Below are 23279 nucleotides of genomic sequence, written 5' to 3' on the forward strand. Positions count from 1 at the left end.
ACCTCTTGCCCTTGATCTGGGCCATCACAGTGGTTCCGAGGTAAAAGGACCTGTTTTCCTGGAGCAGGAGAATTTGACTTCCCAGCGGGATCAGGACCAAGTAAGTTGGCGGGGATGGACCCTTCAAGACCTTAAAACACAGTGAACTCCACGTTGTTAGTGTTTATTTCAAAGCATATTGCATGTGGTTCTTACTCTTGCAGTTCACATGATCAGTTTTTAAACAGTGCCTCCCAGGCCAAGTGCCATTCTCCGAATGAAAAAAGAGATCGTGAGTGCCAGTTGGACAGCCGAAGCTACAGGTTCATCTGCAGGAGGGAGAGGCTCTGGGGCCTGATGTGCACAGGAGGAGGTGGAGGGGAAGAGACTGCTGGGAGGCCTTTAGGAGGGATGCGCCAGGTCCGATGCCTCTTGTGTGCTCTTCCTCCGGGGGGCAGAGAAAGGAGAGAAAGTTACTGAAGTGAACTTTGCAAGGGACCTCAGACGTAACAGAGGGTTTCTAAGGGGCACACCATTGCTGCAGGCACCTACTTGAGGTGCAGTGTGGATTTTGTTTCTCATATTACAGATGGTGTACAGTCAGACAGCTAGCTGGCAGACTTTTGTTTAAAATGGCTTTGGGAACAACACAAATGACAGCAAGGTGCCTGCTTGCCGAGGCTCTCCCAGCACCTTCATCTGTTCATTTAAGGAATGCCTCCTATGTGCCTGGGTACGCATTGAATATAAAGCAGTTATGGACTTTGCCCAAGTGAAGATGACAATCTAGTGGGTGAGGCAGCCATTCAACGAGTAGTCAAGTAATTGGATAATTCCAAAATTTGATGAGTCCTGTGAAGGAAACACTCAGGGTGTGGTGACAAAGTGAAGTGGGTTGGGGAGGAGGATACTTAGGACTAGGAGTGTCCAGCAAGACCTCTCTGAGTTGGTAGCTTTCAAGATCTAGACCTGAAGAGATGCAGCCAGATCTAGACTTGCCAGCAGCACGACCCTAGAGATAGAAGTTAGCGAAGCAAGTCTTTGTCGGCGTGGCAGAGAGTTTAGGATTTGAGAGCTGCGGGAAACACTGAATGATTTCAAGCATGATCATAGGACGTTGCTGCAGGAAGCACACATGGGAGATGATGGTGGCTTTGATTCATATAGTGGCAGGAAAACTGGAGAGAAATCGGTGTGTTATGGGAAAGAGTACATGTTTTAAAGGTGAAAATGGCAGGATGGGAGGATGCGTGGACTTGGCAAGATGAGAGTGGTAAGTGAGGCATTGAGAATGGCTCCCAGGTATCTGGCCTGAGCGATGGAGTAGATGATGTCGCCCTTTATGGAGGTGGGAAAGATCTAGAGAGGGACGGGTTTGGCAGGGAAATCGGGAGTTGAAGTCTGAGGCATGTGTAGTACAGGAAGATCATGATACATGTCAATCTGGAGGTCAAAGAGAGGCTAGGGTTAGAGATACAAAGGTGGGAGTCATCAGCCTAGAGATTGTTTTGCAAGCCATTGGAATTGGGGATATCCCCTGGGTAGAGAAACAATGACGTGTCCCCAACGGATTCCTGGAACACTCCTGGAATTTACCATTCCGAAAAGAAGAGGTTTGGCGAGAGAAAGCATATATGAAATAAATATCTCAGGGATTTCCCTGGTGGTTCAGTGGTTAAGAATCTGCCTGCCGATGCAGGGGACACGGGTTCGAGTCCTGGTCCGGGAATATCCCACATGCCATGGAGCAACTAAGTCCGTGTGCCACAACTACTGAGCCTGCGCTCTAGAGCCCGTGAGCCACAGCTTCTGAGCCTGCATGCCACAACTACTGAAGCCCACGCACCTAGAGCCTGTGCTCTGCAACAAGAGGAGCCACTGCAATGAGAAGCCCGCACACCGCAACGAACAGTAGCCACCACTCACCGCAACTAGAGAAAGCCCACGCCCAGCAACGAAGACCCAATGCAGCCAAAAAAAAAAAAAAATTCTCAGAGGATAAGAGAGTGAGTTTACCAGAGAAAAAACAGTAGCATTTCTGAGCAGGTGACTGCCCATTTGAAACCGGAAATGATTAAAGGAACGAATCTGCCTGCCCGAGAGCATGATTTCATACCCTAACATTTGGCTTCCCACGGAAAGCCGTGGAGAACAAGCATAGTTGTGTTCGTTCATTTGAAGCATCAGATTTCTCCAGGCTAGTACGGTTGGAAAAAAGGAGGGCCAAGGGAGGGGAGTCCTTGCAGAGGGAAGTTATAATTATAATCATAAACCAGGGCATCTGAGCCAAATAAGTGAAAATATAAGGAAAATCTAGACCTGGATGAATAGTAATGAAGAAAGCCAGTGGATCGAGGTTCATGAAGACAGCAAAGCATTTGTGTAAGGGCAGCCTGGGGAGGCGACCAGAGGGGGCTGGGCGGCCACTCATGTTGACATTTGCTATCTCGGAGGTTGTTCTAGAATGTGAACCTGGCCCACGTGAAGTGGCAGGTATTGTGAATTGGCTATTTGCATCACGGTTTTAAAGTGGAGAGGCGTGGTGAGAAGTAAAGTCTTCCAAGAATGAGAGGCGTGACCAGGACTTACTTGCTTAATGACTGACTAGGACAGAGAGCCCATGGGGGTGCCTCGGAGGAACAGTGGTTGTCCTGCGAGGGAGGGGCAGAAGGTTCGGTAGCGACAACTGGAAGCCAGGAGGGTGGAGACCCACTTCCTAGTCCTTAGGTCTGTGGACTAAGAATGCCACCTCGGTCACTGCAGCCGCCCTCAGTGGTGCACTTTGAGGAGCCTCAGAATGGGGAGATACAGGCCCTGGATAGCTGAGATTCATTTCAAAGGAAGGATTTCAGTGAGCCCAGACTCTTGCCTCTTCCCATACACAGAAAAGCGCTAATTCGTTAACTTGAGATGTCTGGTTTTCTTTAATTAACAGGGACCTTTTGATGTTCCAGCTACCTGGTTTTTGTTGCAAAACTCCTATATACCCTGGCTCCTCCCATACCTCTTCAGAGCAAACTGAGAGGCTGCCTCCAGGGTTTGAAGTCCTCAGAAAGTCCACCAAATAAAACAGAATTCTTAACTTTTAGGGTGTGCATTTTTTTTTTTTCCAGTTGTTGTGTGTTTGCCTTGAGAGAGTAGTGGAAAGACTTTTCCCTCGGGAAAGCAGTGGTCCAGGGGACAGCTATGCATTCCCTTAAAAGCTGGAGGTAGCATGAAGTGAGGGGTAGTTGAGGATAAAGAGGAATGTGTGGGTCACACAGTGGAAGTTCCACAGGATTTCATGGTTGGACTTGGGAGGAAAGCGTGGGCTGGAGGTTGTGTGATAGGAGGAGCTTGTATGATAATGAACATCCAGGGAGGCTGCTGGCTCTCACTGAGAGATTCAGGCCTTGACCCACTCAATACATATTTATTGATCACCTCCTTGTGTGCCAGATACTGTGCTGGCAACAAGCAAGCAGCAGTGGGCAGCATGGGCAAGGTGCCTGCCCTTGAAGTATCTGCTCTGAGTGGGGAGGTTCAGACTGGTCATCAATTTGGTGTCCTGTAGCAAAGAACTCTTTTCCTGTTTTTTTTTTTTTTTTCAGAAAATACTAGAATTTGAATCCCAGGGTTTCCAACAACTAAATCAGTGTCCTTAGCCTCTTTTAGTGTCCATTTTCCCTTCTGTAAAATGGGTGTGGTGGTGCCTCTGTGGGTGGTGTTGGTGTTGCTCCGTTAGTATTCAAATGTGCAAGAATTGCTTTTGCCAGGAGGTCAGGGTGGGTCATCAGAGCTACCATTAGTCCATAAGATGCTTGTGTTTAATTAGAAAAAGGCACTTTTCCTTCTAGAAACTCTGCTTCCGTCAGTCAGAGAACTGTTGTAGTAAATATGCAATTGAAGAAGTCCAGGTGCTCCCTCCTGCACCGGCTTGTCCCTGCAGGGTGAGGTGAGGGGAGAGGCGAGCTTTGGGTATTAACCAGTTATTTACTAAGTGCTTGAGTACAGGCCTCTCAAACAGTAATGTGCTCTCGAATCACTTAGGCTCTTGTTAAAATGCAGATTCTGATCCACTGGGGCCAGGGTGGGGCCCAGTGGCTGCTGGTTCAGGGACCACACTTTGGGTTGAGATGGCTACTGTAAACCTTTGTCTTAAATGCTGGTAGAAGACCTGGATCCTTTGACCTTAGGGGTTTTGGTCTGATGAGGAGAGATAACAGGAAATGGTTAGAAAACAATTAAGTGATCAGGAATGTGCTCTTGACACCTATTGGGGTCTAGAAACAAAGAGAAGGAATGCCTCTAGGTCTGGACTTGCCAGAAAGGTTTCACAGAAGTAGTAAGGACATGAAATTCCTCCTGAGGTCCAGCAGAGGAGGAAGGACATTGCAGGACTGTTGGGGTATGTGTGAGGGGATGGCTTGGGTATAGACATGAGGTGGGGTTGTCATACCAGCAATAATACAAATAATGATAACAGCCAAGCTAACATCGGCAGAGGTTCTATCTGCTGTAGGACCTGTTTTATAATCTCTTTGCCCTCTTAGTACAGGGGTGACAATGTTATGACTCTCAGGATTCAGCCACTCTTTTAGTTAGAAAAATCGGTGGCCCAAGTCTGTTACTTGTCCTAGGATCAGTTTGGGATCCTAAGTGGTTCTGATGGGTTTGGCCATTGTGTTCCTTAGACTTTGTTTTTGGAGGTTACTTAGATTTTTATTCCCTCTTCATGTACATTGTTTCTGGACAATCCACACGTCTTGAACACCCATGAAAAATCATTTCTAACATCCATGATGCTAATTAAAAGACAGCCTCTGGTTGTCTCTCTCTTTTTTTTTTTTTTTAACAACAGAAACTAACACAGTATTGTGAAGCAGTTATACTACAATAAAGATCTATTAAAAAAATAAAAGAGAAAAAGACAGCCTCTGGTGTTGATCAGAGATGGCTGAACACAGCAGTGTTTGGAATGTGGGCCTCTGACTGGGGTCTTTCAGGTGGTAACCAGCAACCCCTCGAGGGTATAATCCCAACTAGGATCCTACATATGTTAACTCACTGCCCCTAGCATGTAAGGTAAAAGTAACACCTATATACTACAGCGTCTGCACTGAGGTGTTTTGAATTGAAAGCACTATAACAAGAAGACATAGTGATTTAAGCTTTTAAATATTTTTAAATGATAAAAGGAATGCATACTCCTTATATTTATATAATATTTAGGAAAAGTATATGTTCATGTATATTGAAATTATCCATATGCTATACCCAGAGATAACTTTCAACACTTATACCTCTTTCATATCTATAGCTACGTAGGTATTTATATGTTTATATACAATTTATTACATTGGATTGAAGGATACTTGAAATCACATTTTATGTTCAACTTTGAATCCTACCTTTTGTGGCTTAATAGCTCATGGGAATTTTTCTGGCTCATACAGTATATTTCATAGATGTGAATTTCATTGGTTAAGACAAATGGGAGAAGACAGATGGAGTAGATATTTAGGAGGAGAAATTGACCAGCTTGGCTAAGGAATTGGATGTTGGATTTGAGGGAGGGGCATTTAGAGATGACTCTTAGACACCTGGATTAATAGGTGAGGCCTTCTCCCTTTCCCCAGGCAAGAACAGTTTAGAGACTGGTTTTCTAGTTAATGCATCAACATTTGCACATGCTTGGGATGTAATTTCCAGCCCACCTCCAGTTTCCTCCTTCCTTTCTTCTTCTTATGTTGATTCCTATATTAACTTCCTGGAGGAACTTCTGATATAAATTGAGATTTTTCTTTAAAATGTGTTTCTAGTGCACAGAGGTGTCATTTAAAAGTCAGATTCGTGAAGGAATATATTTTACCTGCAGGGTTTAATTTCAGATGCCAGTGTTATCATAAAAGGCAAACCACCCTAGACTCTGTATTAAAACGTTGTACAAATTGTGCCAGTTGAAATTAACTTCTGCAGATGGAGAGAGGAAAGGAGGAAAATAAGTGTTGTAAAGAGTCTTTTTTTTTTTAAAGTTTGAATTTTATTTAATTTATTTTTTTATACAGCAGGTTCTTATTAGTCATCAGTTTTATACACATCAGTGTATACATGTCAATCCCAGTTGCCCAATTCATCACACCACCATTCCCACCCCCCGGCCGCTTTCCCTGCTTGGTGTCCATACGTTTGTTCTCTACATCTGTGTCTCTATTTCTGCCCGGCAAACGGGTTCATCTGTACCATTTTTCTAGGTTCCACATACATGCGTTAATATACGATATTTGTTTTTCTCTTTCTGACTTACTTCACTCTGTATGACAGTCTCTAGATCCATCCACGTCTCTACAAATGACCCAATTTCGTTCCTTTTTATGGCTGAGTAATATTCCATTGTATATATGTACCACATCTTCTTTATCCATTCATCTGTCGATGGGCATCTAGGTTGCTTCCATGACCTGGCTATTGTAAATAGTGCTTCAGTGAACACTGGGGTGCATGTGTCTTTTTGAATTATGGATTTCTTTGTGTATATGCCCAGTAGTGGGATTGCTGGATCATGTGATAATTCAATTTTTAGTTTTTTAAGGAACCTCCATACTGTTCTCCATAGTGGCTGTATCAATTTACATTCCCACCAACAGTGCAAGAGGGTTCTCTTTTCTCCACACCCTATCTAGCATTTGTTGTTTATAGATTTTCTGATGAAGCCCATTCTTACTGGTGTGAAGTGATACCTCATTGTAGTTTTGATTTGCATTTCTCTAATAATTAGTGATACAGAGCAGCTTTTCATGTGTTTCTTGGCCATCCGTATGTCTTCTTTGGAGAAATGTCTATTTAGGTCTTCTACCCATTTTTATACTGGGTTGTTTGTTTTTTTAATATCGGGCTGAATGAGCTGTTTATATATTTTGGAGTTTAATCCTTTGTCCATTGATTGCAAATCCTTTGTCCATTGCTTGCAAATATTTTCTCCCATTCTGAGGGTTGTCTTTTCGTCTTGTTTATGGTTTCCTTTGCTGTGCAAAAGCTTTGAAGTTTCCTTAGGTCCCATTTGTTTACTTTTGTTTTTATTTCCATTACTCTAGAAGGTGGATCAAAAAAGATCTTGCTGTGATTTACGTCAAAGAGTGTTCTACCTATGTTTTCCTCTAAGAGTTTTATAGTGTCCTGTCTTACATTAAGGTCTTGAATCCATTTTGAGTTTATTTTTGTGTATGATGTTAGGGAGTATTCTAATTTCATTCTTTTACATGTAGCTGTCCAGTTTAACCAGCACCACTTATTGAAGAGACTGTCTTTTCTCCATTGTATATCCTTGTCTCCTTTGTCATAGATTAGTTGACCATAGGTGCGTGGGTTTATCTCTGGGCTTTCTATCTTGTTCCATTGATCTATGTTTCTGTTTTTGTGCCAGTACCATATTGTCTTGATTACTGTAGCTTTGTAGAATAGTCTAAAGTCAGGGAGTCTGATTCCTCCCTCTCCGTTTTTTTCCCTCAAGACTGCTTTGGCTATTTGGGATCTTTTGTGTCTCCATACAAATTTTAAGATTTTTTGTTCTAGTTCCATAAAAAATGCCATTGGTAATTTGATAGGGATTGCATTGAATCTGTAGACTGCTTTGGGTAGTATAGTCATTTTCACAATACTGATAAGTCCAATCCAAGAACATGGTATATCTCTTCACCTGTTGGTATCATCTTTAATTTCTTTCATCAGTATCTTATAGTTTTCTGCATACAGGTCTTTAGTCTCCCTAGGTAGGTTTATTCCTAGGTATTTTTTTCTTTTTGTTGCAATGGCAAATGGGAGTGTTTCCTTAATTTCTCTTTCAGATTTTTCATCATTAGTGTATAGGAATGCAAGAGATTTCTGTGCATTAATTTTGTATCCTGCAACTTTACCAAATTCATTGATTAGCTCTAGTAGTTTTCTGGTGGCATCTTTAGGATTCTCTATGTATAGTATGTCATCTGCAAACAGTGACAGTTTTACTTCTTTTCCAATTTGTATTCCTTTTATTTCTTTTTCTTCTCTGATTGCTGTGGCTAGGACTTCCAAAACTATGTTGAATAATAGTGGTGAGAGTGGACATCCTTGTCTTTTTCCTGATCTTAGAGGAAATGCTTTCAGTTTTTCACCAGTGACAATGATGTTTGAAGTGGGTTTGTCGTATATGGCCTTTATTATGTTGAGGTAGGTTCTCTCTATGCCCACTTTCTGGAGGGTCCTTATCCTAAATGGGTGTTGAATTTTGTCAAAACCTTTTGTCTCCATCTATTAAGATGATCATATGGTTTTTATTCTTCAATTTGTTAATATGGTGTATCACATTGACTGATTTGTGTATATTGAAGAATCCTTGCATCCCTGGGATAAATACCACTTGATCGTGGTGTATGATCCTTTTAATGTGTTGTTGGATTCTGTTTGCTAGTATTTTGTTGAGGATTTTTGCATCCATATTCATCAGTGATTTTGGTCTGTAATTTTCTTTTTGTGTAGTATCTTTGTCTGGTTATGGTATCAGGGTGATGGTGGCCTCATAGAATGAGTTCAGGAGTGTTCCTTCCTCTGCAATTTTTGGGAAGAGTTTGAGAAGGGAAGGTGTTAGCTCTTCTCTAAATGTTTGATCACATTCACCTGTGAAGCCAAGTGGTCCTGGACTTGTGTTTCTTGGAAGATTTTTAATTAGTTTCAATTGCATCACTGGTGATTGGTCTGTTCATATTTTCCACTTCTTCCAGGTTCAGTCTTGGAAGGTTATACCTTTCTAAGAATTTGTCCATTTCTTCCAGGTTGTCCATTTTATTGGCATAGTGTGCTTGTAGTAGTCTCTTAGGATGCTTTGTATTTCTGCTGTGTCTGTTGTAACTTCTCCTTTTTCATTTCTAATTTTATTGATTTGAGTCCTCTCCCTCTTTTTCTTGATGAGTCTGGCTAATGGTTTTTCAATTTTGTTTATCTTCTCAAAGAATCAGATTTTATTTTTATTGATCTTTGGTATTGTTTTCTTTGTTTCTATTTTGTTTATTTCTGCTCTGATCTTTATGATTTCTTTCCTACTACTAACTTTGGGTTTTGTTAGTTCTTCTTTCTCTAGTTCCTTTAGGTGTAAGGTTAGATTGTTTATTTGAGGTTTTTGTTGTTTCTTGAGGTAGGCTTGTATAGCTATAAACTTCCCTCTTAGAAATGCTTTTGCTGCTTCCCATAGGTTTTGGATTGTCGTGTTTTCATTGTCATTTGTCTGTAGGTATTTTTTGATTTCCTCTTTGATTTCTTCAGTGATCTTTTGGTTATTTAGTAACGTATGGTTTAACCTCCATGTGTTTGTGTTTTTTACGTTTTCTTCCCTGTAATTGATTTCTAATCTCATAGTGTGGTGGTCGGAAAAGATGCTTGATATGATTTCAATTTTCTAAAATTTACTGAGGCTTGATTTGTGACCCAGGATGTGATCTATCCTGGAGAATGTTCCGTGCGCACTTGAGAAGTGTAATCTGCTGTTTTTGGATGGAATGTCCTGTAAATAGCAATTAATCTATCTGGTCTATTGTGTCATTTAAAGCTTCTGTTTCCTTGTTTATTTTCATTTTGGATGATCTGTCCATTGATGTAAGTGAGGTGTTAAAGTCCCCCACTATTATTGTGTTACTATTGATTTCCTCTTTTATAGCTGTTAGCAAGTTGCCTTATAGTAGTGAGGTACTCCTATGATGGGTGCATATATATTTATATTTGTTACATCTTCTTCTTGGATTGATCTCCTGATCATTATGTAGTGTCCTTCCTTGTCTCTTGCAACATTCTTTATTTTATTTTATTTTTTTTTATTTTTATTTTTTTTAAAAACATCTTTATTGGGGTATAATTGCTTTACAATGGTGTGTTAGTTTCTGCTTTATAACAAAGCAACATTCTTTATTTTAAAGTCTATTTTATGTGATATGAGTATTGGTACTCCAGCTTTCTTTTGATTTCTATTTTCATGGAATATCTTTTTCTGTCCCCTCACTTTCAGTCTGAATGTGTCCCTAGGTCTGAAGTGGGTCTCTTGTAGACAGCATATATATGGGTCTTGTTTTTGTATCCATTCAGCGAGCCTGTGTCTTTTGGTTGGAGCATTTAATCCATTCACGTTTAAGGTAATTATCGATATGCACGTTCCTATGACCATTTTCTTAATTGTTTGGGGTTTGTTTTTGTAGGTCCTTTTCTTCTCTTGTGTTTCCCACTTAGAGAAGTTCCTTTAGCATTTGCTGTAGAGCTGGTTTGGTGGTGCTGAATTCTCTTAGCTTTTGCTTGTCTGTAACGCTTTTGATTTCTCCATTGAATCTGAATGAGATCCTTGCTGGGTAGAGTAATCTTGGTTGTAGGTTCTTCCCTTTCATCACTTTAAGTATATCATGCCACTCCCTTCTGGCTTGTAGAGTTTCTGCTGAGAAATCAGCTGTTAACCTTATGCGAGTTTCCTTGTGTGTTATTTGTCGTTTTTCCCTTGCTGCTTTCAGTAATTTTTCTTTGTCTATAATTTTTGCCAATTTGATTACTGTGTGTCTCAGTGTGTTTCTCCTTGGGCTTGTTCTGTATGGGACTCTGCGCTTCCTGGACTTGGCTGGCTATTTCGTTTTCCCATGTTAGGCAAGTTTTCGACTGTAGTCTCTTCAAATATTTTCTCTGGTCCTTTCTCTCTCTCTTCTCCTTCTGGGACCCCTATAATGTGAATATTGTTGCATTTAATGTTGTCGCAGATGTCTCTTAGGCTGTCTTCATTTCTTTTCATTCTTTTTTCTTTTTTCTGTTCCGCAGCAGTGAATTCCACCATTCTGTCTTCCAGCTCACTTATCCGTTCTTCTGCCTCAGTTATTCTGCTACTGATTCCTTCTAGTGTAGTTTTCATTTCAGTTATTGTATTGTTCGTCTCTGTTTGTTTGTTCTTTAATTCTTCTAGGTCTTTGTTAAACATTTCTTGCTTCTTCTTGATCTCTGCCTCCATTGTGTTTCCAAGGTCCTGGATCATCTTCACTCTCATTATTCTGAATTCTTTTTCTGGAAAGCTGCCCATCTCCACTTCATTTAGTTGTTTTTCTGGGGTTTTCTCTTGTTCCTTCATCTGGTACACAGCCCTCTGCCTTTTCATCTTGTCTGTCTTTCTGTGAATGTGGTTTTTGTTCCACAGGCTGCAAGATTGTAGTTCTTCTTGCTTCTGCTGTGTGTTGTAAAGCGTTTTAAAAAGTATTATTTAAATAGTAATGCCACTTGAGTTCCGGTCCATATATGTTCCTACTTTCCTCTAAATTATAAATTCTTCTATAGCTTTTCCAATTATATTTTTGTGTATTGCGCTTTTTTTTTTTTTTTGGAATGGGAGCAAACAGTGTTGATATGTTTGACCCTGGGAAAGAAAATAATAAGATTCAGTATGATGGCTTTAGTTTCCAACAGAAGGAAAATGCCCCCCTGGCAAAGCTGCTAGAATGAATTACTTAAGGAGAGCAGAGCCTGAGGTGTCTCTGCCCTCGGTGTGTGTAACCTTTGGTCAGTTAATCCATCTTTCTGGGTCTTGGTTTTCTCATCTATAAAATGGGGAGGAAAAAATAGCACCTACCTCATAGGCTAGTTTGAGAATCAAACAAGTAAAAAAACACCGGAAGGTGCTTGATGCATAATAAGTGCGACTTACTGCTAGTTGCCTTTACCATAATTAAGTGAACTGTGAAAAAAAAAAAAGTGATTTTAGTGTAATGGTACCTACCACCCGAAGGAGGATTAAATAGGTGGGTCTTTCAGGTTTAAAATACCCATGTGCCATGCCAGTCAAGACCTTTTTGTTGAAGTCTATTTTCTACCAAACCCTTTTGGGGCGGGGTCGGGGGAGGGTGGGAATGGCAAGAGATGAAAAAATGTAAGTAAGGCTGCTCTTTGGTGTTCTGGAAGGGTGGTGGGGTCACGTCTGCCTGTGCTTGATCATGTTTGCTAGTCGCTTATTCTGGGGGGCTCTCATTTAAGGCTCATACCATCCCCCACTACAGAGGGCAGCGCTTACGTTATAGATGGACAAAATGAAGCTTCCCCAGAGACGGGGGCCTTGCCAAGGTCACAGCTAGTCAAGTGTGGTATGTGGATTTGCATCCAGATCTTTCTAAATGCACAGCCTCTCCTCACAGCACTCCCTCTTCCTGAGAGATCACCAGCATTGCTGTGCTTCTCATTCTTAGTGACTAGCGGAGATTGTGTGTAGGGTTTGTTCCCCTAACTTCAGAACGGAAAACTTCCCTAGGGGGGACTTCTCAAGTCCACATTCTTTGTTTAAAGGGATTTTGCTTTTTCCGGTTTTACTTTCTTGTCCACACCCTCCAGCCCTGTAGTCTTTGATCTATTTCCAAAGAGGGTCATTTAGAAAATCCCGTCAGAGTGGTCACAGAAGAAAGCTTAGCCTTGACAGCTGAGGTTGGCACTGTTGGATGTTTATTGCCGGCAAGTTGCCGAACACAGATTCCTGACGCTTGAGAGGGTCGCCTTTGGTTAGAATCTGATTCCGTTTATTTGTTCGACAGACAATTATCAGGCCCTGCAGGTGACAGGCGGTCGGCTAAGTCTCAGTGAATACAAGGTGAGTCAGACGGGGCACCTACCTTCTCGAAACACCAAGGCTGGTGCGGAAGGAAGACACTTAAACCAGACCATTGTCACATAGGGTTTAAGGGTTACGGCAGAGGGAAGGACACATTCAAGGGGACATTTAAACCAGGTCTTTGGTGGTCGTCCCTTCCTCAGGAATCTGCAGCCTTTTATAACTGCCTGCCGTGGCAGTTCTGCTCTGTGAAGGAGGCTCCACGTGGACTTTTCTCTCCACCTCCAGCCACTGTGATGTCTGTGTTGGGAGCTGTGAGGACATGAGATTGTATGGTCTGTTAGTTTAAAAATTTTTTTGTAGGTCACATGCCTTCCTGGTCAGGTACTCAGATGAAAGATCATTCGCCCTCTGCTCGGTCTGGATTGACCTTCTGTGTCTTCTTTGAACCTGTCTCAGCCATCCTTCTGCGTAGTCCACGATTGTCCCTCTGCAGGCTGGTTGTAGGTTGTCTGTCTGCTCCCCTCCGGTCTCTGCATGTTTGAATTGTTTCATGCTTTTCTGGCAGTCTTCTGTGAAAGGGTGGAAGCTATTAAGACAGTCCCTGTGGAGTGTTTCTAGGTTTTCCCCTGTGATTGAGATGTAACCTCCCGCCCATGACGTTGGGGCCTCTCCGGTCTCCTTTCCCTTGAGTGTGTTGTCTGTTAGCCTTGCCCGCCTTCCGCAGTTCTCTCTGCCGGGAACACGGGGAACAGTTTTGCCCTCTTGACTAAACATGGACGGGTCGGCCCTTTCATCTGTCCTCCCATAGAGGTCTGTGCAAATCTCTGTCATCACATTCTTGGGGTTCCTGTGGATGTTTTGTGTTGGTCTTTCTTGTTAGACAGTGTTCTTTAAAGCCAACCCTTACTCTGGTCACTTTTGAAAACACAGTACCTGGTTAGTGCTTGGTACATATAAGATGCTAACTAGGTGCTCTTTTTAATAAGTGTTTAGTCCAGGCTTCAAAACTCACCTAAACTATAAAATATATGCGTGTATGTATGTATGTGAGAGGGACAGAGATCTGTTATAGTTTGTATCATCCTGCATTTGTTTATTTTGTAAAGAGCTCTCTCAGTTTGGGTAGACTGCAAGACTGCAGCATCATCTCTTGGGATGAAAGATTAGCAGGAAATTGTAGATGAGTCGAACCAGTCTCAGGATTTGCAGGATATTTCTCTGTTGCAATTTGCATCCATTGACAGTGCTAAGAACTCAGCCCTTCCCTCTTTGCTCTTTCTTTCAGAAAGTATTATGAGGGAGGCCGAGGACTCCACGCTCCGGGCAGAGAAACGGCGCTGGGATTAGGGATTGCCACTTCCGAGAGGATGCTGGGAATCTGCAGAGGGAGACGGAAATTCCTGGCTGCCTCGTTGACTCTGCTCTGCATCCCAGCCATCACCTGGCTTTACCTGTTTGCTGGGAGCTTTGAAGGTAAGAAGGAAGCTTTCCCACAGGGAGAGGGATGGAGGGAAGAAGGAACCCTGGCTGTCCCAGAGTCCTAGGAAGAACTTCCAAGTCTTCTAATCCCAGCTTCTCATTCTGTAGAACAATGGAATTTTGATGCCCGATCACAGGAAAAGATTTGCCTAGATTTACAGAGGGAATGAGAGGGAGTTAGTAATGGGAGGAGAAAAAGCTAAATACGGAAGCAAAAATAAGGCGCCCCTGGATGCAGCAGCGTGGCGGAGGTTACACAAACGTCAGATAGCAGCTGTGCAGGCTGATCGCCGTGTCGATAAAGAGGAAAAGGTTGGGTCCTGGGGGGATTACTTAGCTGTTTGTGGAGTAAGATGTTTCATTCATTCTTTCATCTGTTCATTCACTTATCTGCACAGTCAGCATTTTGCTACTGTTTAACATCTATGCTAAACCGGGTACTGGGAATCCGGTGATAACAGATTTGGACCTTCGGAGTGCAGTGAAGGAGACAGGTTAACATGTGATCTCTGTTCATTGCTGTATGTGATACTCTGTTAAGATAAGGCAAGCCCAGGGCGCTGGGGGAGAGGGTGACTGAGGCTGTCAGGCGTGCTGGGTACAGAAGATGAGTAGTGATGCTGACCGGCTGAGTACAGGAGCTCAGCAAAGGAGTCGCCTTCACTAAACAAATAACAAACGCTCATCCCTGCCGCGTTCCCGAAATCCACAGAAAAGACGAGTCTCACATCCTTCCAGCCAGCAGTTTCAAAGGCAGTGCAGTGTTCTGAGTATCAAAGATGGTTTTCTAAGCTTCGGGGAGGGAAGGAGTGGCAGTGTTGAAGAGCACACTTGCTGTTTATTTACCCCAACACTTGAGTTAAAAATATATATCTCTCTCTCAAGTGAAAATCTGTCTCCAGGAAGTCACTACTGTGTTTTTTTAAACATGTCCTTTATGCATAATTTTATCGACAGCTCAAGGCTACCTTTTAATTAGGAGTTCACTGCCTGAGCTTTGCCCTGAGTTCGCCAGGCTGAATATAAACGAGGTGGAACTCTGTGCCTGCATAGCAGGGAAGGGCCCAGGGCCACACCCCTGTCCCTTTCCTGCCCCAGACATCCCTGGAGTAGTAGAGCTTTCATCTAAGCAGCTAGATAGATTATGCGTGGCAGTGGATGGTTGATTTTTGGCAAAGAGATCAGAGGGAGGAAGGTGAGTTGGTTTTGGCACTGGAAGAGGTAGAAGGAAGCATTCTCCAGGGATGACGGGAGAGACCCTGTGAAAGAAGGCCAAGAGCATCGGTACTGACACAGGTTTAACACACGAAAACATTGACTTTGCCAGTATAACTATAGTAATAATAGTATAACAACAATGGCAATAATGATGATAACAATATACACCATAATATTTTGAGCATTTCTACATGCCCGGCGTTGTCGTAAGGACTTGACACCTGTTAACTCTTCCTCCACAATAATCCTGTGTGGTGGGGACAGATGAGGAGGGCAAGGAAGATCAGCTTCAGTGACGTCCCCAAGGGCCCAAAGCCAGGCAAGATGTGGCCTGGATTATTGGACTTGAGAGCTGTAATACCGTGTTGTGGATTGGGCTTCGGCGGGGGTAGACTTTGGTGGGGGGTGGGGAGGGGGTGCTGACAAAGTGTCACGTGATGTTTTTGGATGTGTGTGAGGGAAATTGTACAATTTTGATTTTTCACTCATTGGTAGAAACCCAACATCAAATAATTTTGGCAAAAAGGCAATTTGGGGGCTAATAAAAGTAGTAAGTTGAAAGGTAGCGCTAGCTTCAGGCAGGGTTGGATTCAGGGGCTCCAGTGATATTTTTGTAGCTCCGTCTCTCTACTTTCCTTTGCTCTACTGTTCTCTGCTGTGGTTTCTTTCAGGAGTAGCTTTTCCTACCCAGTGAAAGCTTTGGCTTACAACTTATCCTTACCAGTCCCTTGTAGAAAAAGGAGGACTCCCTCTCCCTAATTCTCCAGCATTACCTCTGATTGGATTGCCTCTGGTCACTCGTGGTCTGGAGAGCATTCACTGTGGTTGGGGGAGGCTAGTGAGGGCAGCCATGAGCCCTGTGCCTATTTCTGGTCACAGGGTAGAGAAGAGTTCCCTTAAGCATGTGGAGGGAAACTGGGGAGGGGTGGCCCCCAAAGGTAAATGGTGCAGTTCCCCAAAGAGGAGAAACTACGAGTTGATCTGGGTTCTGGAGAATTCACACGTAGCTGTGCTTCGTGATGGGCTGACGTTGACTTGAAGGTCGCTTTACAGCATCACGCTCTCTGGTCCAGCCCTGGCCCATAGAGGGACTGTGCTCGTTGACTTTGAATGATTTTATTAGGCAGGCAGATAGATTGCATTAAGTAGGGGCTGGATGACGTGGATACATTAACAGAAGCATTCTAGCTAGAAAGATTAAGGTGACGGATTTCTTTTACCGGGTATCAGTTAATCCACTGATTTCTTTTACCGGGCCCAGTTAGTCCACCGGTCCACTGCATTTATTTCTGGATGCTACACTTTAAGAACAGTCTAGGCAGGTCAGCACATTTAGGAGAATATAGGTGAATGATCGTGTCAACTCAAACCTTGTTTCATACGAACTAGTGGGAAAAATGGGGCTGCCTTGGAGAAAAGCAAAGGCTCCAGGTGTACAGGATCAGCTTCAGCCAACAGTCAAAGGGCCGTCACCTGAAAGAGATCAGGCTTATTACTCTGATGGCCCCTGAGTCTATGGAGGGACGTGGCAGGGAGCCAGATGTCAAGCTCATCATGATAAGCGTCATTCTGTCCATTGCTGGGACGAGCTGCCCTGGGAGGGAGGGATGAGAGGTGTGCAAACAGAAGTGTGAGCATCAGGGGCAATTGCACAGGGTGATCTGCCTGACCGGTCCTGACCCAGAGAGCGTGAGACTAGAAGAGGCTGAGTGTTTATCCAGAGACAAAGGTTTCCTCCTCAGAGTTCCTGCCGGCTGCCCCAGGCATCGGTACGCTTCCAAAAGAGCCTGCAGAGACATCCTTTTCTCTGTAGTTAAACAGAACAACTTTTCAGTCCACTTACTGATACCCTTGAGTTTTCTGGTTCAAGGCAGGTGGAGCCATAAATAAGAGACAGAGTAGCTGCCTGGATTCACGGTAATGCTATTCAGGCTTTATGTGGGTGTATTTAGTTTTCAACCCTGTTTAATTTCAATGGATCGTCTCCTGAGAGCAGGGTCTAGAACTCTCCCTGAGATGTGGATGCTCTTAGCATAAGACTCCGGAGTCAGATTACACGCAGAAGCACGATATATTGAGAGAGCACTGGCTGGGGTCAGGGTCTCAGGCGCTAGAATCAACTCAGCAGAGTAGTCGGTGAGTTGGGGCATGACCATGCCTCTCTCTCTGCCTCTTCCTGCTTGAAACAACGTTGTAGGAATGAAGCTCACCTATCGGTACACTAACGTTCTACACGCTTATGATTCTAAGCATTGGGTGTGAATGAATTGGAAATGAGCAGAATCTTCTCCAATTAATGGGAAATAGGACAGGAGGAGGGAGTAGGCTTATTGTGATTTGCTCGGGAGTGTGGATCCAGGATCAGTGCATAAAAGTTACGGCGAAGCAGGACCTTTCTCAGTGTAAGAAAGAACGGCTGTTCTGACACATTTGCCAGGCGTTGGAGCGCACCGTCTGGGAGAGCATTGAGATCCCCCTTCCCGGAGCTGTTTGTCAAAGGCCAAGTGACCATTGGTTGAGGATGCTAATCAGGGGATTTTTTTGCTGGTGCTTTAATCCCCGAAGTTCCTAAATGCTACTGACTTCATTTCTTCCCACACCCTCCTTTGTTCCTCCGCCATCTCCATGAACATCCCCAGCTACCCATGCTCCAGGCTCTAAGCCTTCATTCCCTTCCTTCTTCATTCCCTCCATCGCTTGGTCGCCATATCCTCTTGAATCTGATCTTGACTTCTTGCCTCTGTGTCTCTTGTTTCCTTCCTTTCAGCACCTCTGATGCCCTGGCTCAGCTGTCTGCGTTCATCCTTTGGCATCAGGACTGACGTGGCAGCCATCCTCGTCTGCCCTCCGGCCCCATCTCCTCGCACCCTCCTCACATTCCCCATCCAGCCTCGCTAGACTTCCTTGATGCTGGTGTGCACTGCCCTCGGTCCTCTGGACTTTGCCCATGTTGTTCCTTCCCCTCGTGTCTTTGCCTGACTGAGATCCTCCTGTCTCAGCTTAAACATGATTGCCCCTCACTCCTTAACTCGCTGGCTTCCTCAGCTACCCGGTCCTGACACTGCCCCCGCTCCCTGCTGACTTCTCATCCTTTCTCCTCCCTCATACTCAGGGCACTTCGTTTTTCTTGTTTTTATAATTGCTGTCTTCACGACTGACTACAGGCATCAGGAGGGAAGTGGTTCACTCTGTCCATCCCTCCATCTCTAGCACCTACTATGTGCCAGGAGAACTGTTTGTTGAATGAGTGAATGAGCGAAGGAATGTGCACTCTTCTGCCTCTAAGTGCTGGCAGCTGTCTTCACTGCTCCCTGGATTAACTCCAGACTCCTTATCATGGCTCTGGGGTCTTTCACAGGCTTTCTCCCTTAGCTTATAATTTCTGTCTTCACTCAGGTGAGGGCGCCTCATCCAACACACTGAGAAAACGCCTTCACTTTTGCTCTTTCTGCCCAGGATACAGTTCTCTGTTTCCACAACCCTTCCTCCCAGCCTGCACCTTCAGTGCCCATATTCAGTGTCATTTTCCTCTAATGTCTGATCCTATACAGAAACTTCTCTGGCAACACTCACCGAGGGAAATTTTGCTTGTTTGGTGTCTTTCTAACCACTTGCCTGTGAGATTCTTGAGACAAGAGCCTGTTTTACTCATCATCACATTCCCACAGCCTGAGCATCACTCTGGCGGGTTCTTAGTAAATGTTGGCTGGAAAGGGTTCCGCTATTAAGGGCAGTGGGAGCCAGTGGTAGACGAGGGCTCTTCCTAGTGCTCTGGGCATCTCCGATTTTGAGACCTCAGGATATGGTGCCAGGAGCCTCACCTGCCTTCTGGTTGGGATGTTAATTCTGGGACTTGACTAGTTCTGCTTAAACATCCCTCCAACTTGAATTTAGAGCATGTCTGTTATTTTCTGCCAGAATCACCTTTTCTCATGGGCATGAGAGTTTTGTTTGTGGGGTGTGGTTCTTTCTTTTGTGCCCATCAGGGAGATGGCGTTCAGCTGCTATTGAGTTAGCAACAGGTGGAAAAGGGTGCTTTTCAGTGGTTCAGAAAATTGATCACACGTTGCCCTCTCATCATTTATAACCAGCTCTGCGCAGACGCCGCGCAGACGCTTCCTGTGGTCAGGGAGGTGGGCCGGCGAGGGTGTGGATGTTATTTAAAAGCAAATGTCTTCGGAGGCTGCAACGTCCAGAACTTTTAAAAGCAGTGTCATGAATAGGCATAGGATATTAATTCCTAGCCGATTTCAGCCCGCACCTGCCTTTTGTCGTCCCCGAACCCTCTTCACTGTTCATGCGCTTCTTATCAACACAACCTCCTCCTGAAATGAATGGCTGGAGAGTCATCACTATAAATTTCAACAGGAAGAAGTGAGGTCCTGACATTTGACCATTTTGAAGAGTTGCAGTGAGAACCAGCGTTGTAAGTTAAAGCGTTTTCTTTGTTTTATCGTCACAGGGGATCACGGGGCACATGAACAGGGGAGTAGGGGAGATGCAGGCTTGACCAAACCTGACTGATTTCCCAGCCCTGCATCCCCTCTCCCCGTCCGTAAGCCCAGACATGGTGCCAGGAGGTCTGTGAATTCAGACCGTGCAAGGTGCTAGCGGATAACGTGCTGGAGGTTTCATTAGCCCCCGAGGCTAGGCTGTGTGGCAGCTTTGATGGCAGCCGAGCTATTTTGCCTTCCTGCCAATGGCCCCGACTTAATACGGATATTACCATAGAAGGATGTTATGGGGTATAAGAACGTAGGATGCTGAATGCGAAATGAGATGGTAAGGGTAATATAAAAGTCATATTGATTTTTTTTTTAATAGATCAGAAATGAAGGGCTTTCTTAGCCAGTGCTTAATAGCATCAGTGCCGGGCCTAAGCAAAAGCCTATAACGGATGAGAATGTGCAAGTGAGACTCTGCGAGTGGTGCCCCGCCACAGGGCACAGGGGCTGCGTGTGTCTGCGGTTCTTGCCTTGGGCAAAAAGGCATCTCTTCGAGGTCTTGGAATCTGAGAGGGCAGGGGAAGTCTATCACGATTTTATTTGGTTGTGAGTTGGTTGCTAAGGTAACCCCCACTTTTCTTACACCCAGCTTTTGATCTTAAAATCATATCAGTGATCCTGCTGGGGTGGAGAAAATGACCCTGATGTGTCAGTTGGCTGCATCTCCTGGAAGAGCTCATGGCAAGAGTCTTAGACCAGGAGTCAGGAAAACTGGTTTCCACTAATCCCAGCAGCTACCTTGTATTAGTTTCCAGTGGCTGCTGGAGCCAATTACCACAAATGTAGTGGCTTTAAAAAGCACAAATTTATTATCTTAACAGTTTCAGAAGTCAGAAACCTAAAATGAGTCTCATTGGGCTAAAGCCAAGGTGCTGCCAGGGCTGGTTTCTCCTGGAGACCCCAGGAGAGAATTCATCTCCCGGCCTTTTTCATCTTCTAAAGGCTGCCGTTTTCCTCGGCTTGTGGCCCCTTCCTCCATCTCCAAGGCCAGAAGAGTAGCATCTTCAAATTACTCTTTCTGACTGTGACCTCTGCCTCTGTGGTCACATCTCCTTCTCTGATTGTGACCTTCCTGCCTCCCTCTTACAAGGACCCTTGTGATTACTTTGAGCCCATCTGGATAATCCAGGATAATTGTCCCATCTCAAAATCGTTAATTTAATCACACCTGCCAAGTCCCTTTGGCCAGGTAAGGTAACATAGTCACAGGTTGTGGGGATTAGGTTGTGGGCATATTTGGGGAACCATTATTAGGCCCTCCACACCCCTCCCCCCCCAGTCCTATGCTCCTGCATCCCATCCATCTTGTTATTGTTCTTTAGAGACAAAGTAAAGTGGTGTTGTACCATCTATTTTCTCATATGGACATCTTATCCTGCTCCAGGAGTTTTGGCTTCAGTAATTTTGATTTGATACATGAATATCTAGCAGGACTTAGCGCTCATGAAAAAGGCATTGTATTCAGACGTGTTTGCCCGTTCAAACAATTTTGGATTATAATACATTGCCTATAATAGGTGCTTCATCGGTAACCAGTGACAGGTTAAGGTTTTCTGAAATGAAAGGCCCAGAACTTCTGCTCTTTGGGGGTTCTGGTCTGAAAGTGATTTCATTTATGTTTTAGTTTCAGATACCAATTTAACAAACGGAGGGGGATTTCATCAACCTGTTGATGGTTAAGGAGGTCTGTTAATTTTAAGTAGATGAGAGCCACTTGTGTAACTACTTGGAAGACTCTTTGGTATTATCAGCCCAACATATCAGTTCTGTCCCCAGCCATCTACCAGAGATAAATGTGTCTACATTAGCACAAAAGATGTGTTAAGAGCACGTTCACATCGGTGTGTGTGAAATGCCTGTCCACAGTGAAAATAAACACATAAATAGTGGCATATATATTCATATATATATGAAGTACAGCAGAGCCATGAAAATCTACTCACAGATAATACTGCACAAAAGAAGACAGACACAAAAGAATAAATACTGTATGATTTGAATTATATGGGCAAAAAGTAATCTAGGGGTGGAGATGAGACTGGGACAGGACAAAAAGAAGACTTTGGGGTGCTGTCAGTAATTGAATTTACTTTTTATCCTGTGTGATTATACAGGTGTGTTCACTTTGTGACATTTCATCCAGTTTTTCATTTATGATTTGTTTACTTTCCTGTATGTGTTCTATTTATTTATTTTTTAACCTCTGCAGGTCTTGAATAAGTACCTGAATTAAATATAAGTACCTGAATTTGAAGAGCTGGTGTGGGTCTTGCATTCTTTTCAGATGAGAGGGATTTTATTAACCTTTGGGAATTAAGAATCTATGTCACTGTTTAACTTTGAAATTCAAATGCTTCTTAAGCATGGGACTTCTCTTTGGAGATAGATGTTTAACATTTCTGTGTAACCACATTTCCATTTTTTCTTCCTTCTGTACCTCACCATTTGGACATGTATTCCCCCTGTGAGGGTCTGATAACAGCTCTGACTGCAAGATCGGAAATTTGCCCATAAAACCCTAATTCTGAAAGAGTGTTTTCATCAATTTGAAACAAGACCAGTATTTCTACCAGAAGTCTGGCGATGACATAGCTCCAATTAATATTAAAATGATATTATTTCATAATATGGACACCAAACCACATCGGATAAACATTCCCATCTGCATTAGTCAATAAACACCTTCATAAAGCCGTGGTGCCTGGAAAACAAAGAAAACTTCTGCGTATTGTAGGAGATAGGAAAACATGAAAAGGCTATGTACTGTTTAAACTGTAACTGTAATGGAAACAATAGCAATATCTGTTTATTGCTTGTTAAACGGTAATAGGCTGCCTCTGGCCTGCAGGTGTGTTGGGTTTGGCCTGCCAACTGCCTTTACCGTTTTTGAATTCATTATCAACAGTTAAAAATTTGGAGATTGCACATAAAAATCATGATATCTGGCTTTTCTTAATAAAATGGAAATATCTAGCAAACTGGACCCTCATTTCACGATAGCACCCATTGGCTGGAGCTGAGTAGTAGCTGTTCCTTTGCCCAGTGTGTGGATGAATCACTTTGTCATGGTCCCTGCCCTCCCTGGTTGTCCCGTGCTCAGAGTTGAATTGAGAAGAAAGAGCCCCTGGTCTTTGCTTACCTCACTTGCTGACCCCGGTCGGGCTCAGGTTAACTTTTTTTTTTTAAACATTTTTATTGGAGTATAATTGCTTTACAATGGTGTGTTAGTTTCTGCTGTATAACAAAGTGAATCAGCTATATGTATACATATATCCCCATATCCCCTCCGTCTTGGGTCTCCCTCCCACCCTCCCTATCCCACCCCTCTAGGTGGTCACAAAGCACCGAGCTGACCTCCCTGTGCTATGTGGCTGCTTCCCACTAGCTATCTGTTTTACATTTGGTAGTGTATATATGTCCATGCCACTCTCTCACTTCCTCCCAGCTTACCCTTCCCCCTCTCCGTGCCCTCAAGTCCATTCTCTGTGTCTGCATCTTTATTCCTGTCCTGCACCTAGGTTCTTCAAAACCAT

At 43.7% G+C, this 23279-nt stretch overlaps 1 protein-coding gene across 2 annotated transcripts in view; it reads left to right on the forward strand.

The window, feature by feature from the left end:
* Nucleotides 1–23279, forward strand: part of LARGE1 (LARGE xylosyl- and glucuronyltransferase 1) — a 587572-nt gene that overhangs the window by 136144 nt on the left and 428149 nt on the right. For both annotated transcript variants that reach the window (XM_032644884.1, XM_032644885.1), the window contains exon 2: nucleotides 13830–14017. In XM_032644884.1, coding sequence (XP_032500775.1) covers nucleotides 13912–14017 — 106 coding nt within the window. In that variant the 5' untranslated portion in view covers nucleotides 13830–13911. The remainder of the gene's footprint in view (nucleotides 1–13829; nucleotides 14018–23279) is intronic.

The sequence above is a fragment of the Phocoena sinus genome, chromosome 10 (genome assembly GCF_008692025.1).
Source record: "Phocoena sinus isolate mPhoSin1 chromosome 10, mPhoSin1.pri, whole genome shotgun sequence".
Taxonomy (NCBI): domain Eukaryota; kingdom Metazoa; phylum Chordata; class Mammalia; order Artiodactyla; family Phocoenidae; genus Phocoena; species Phocoena sinus.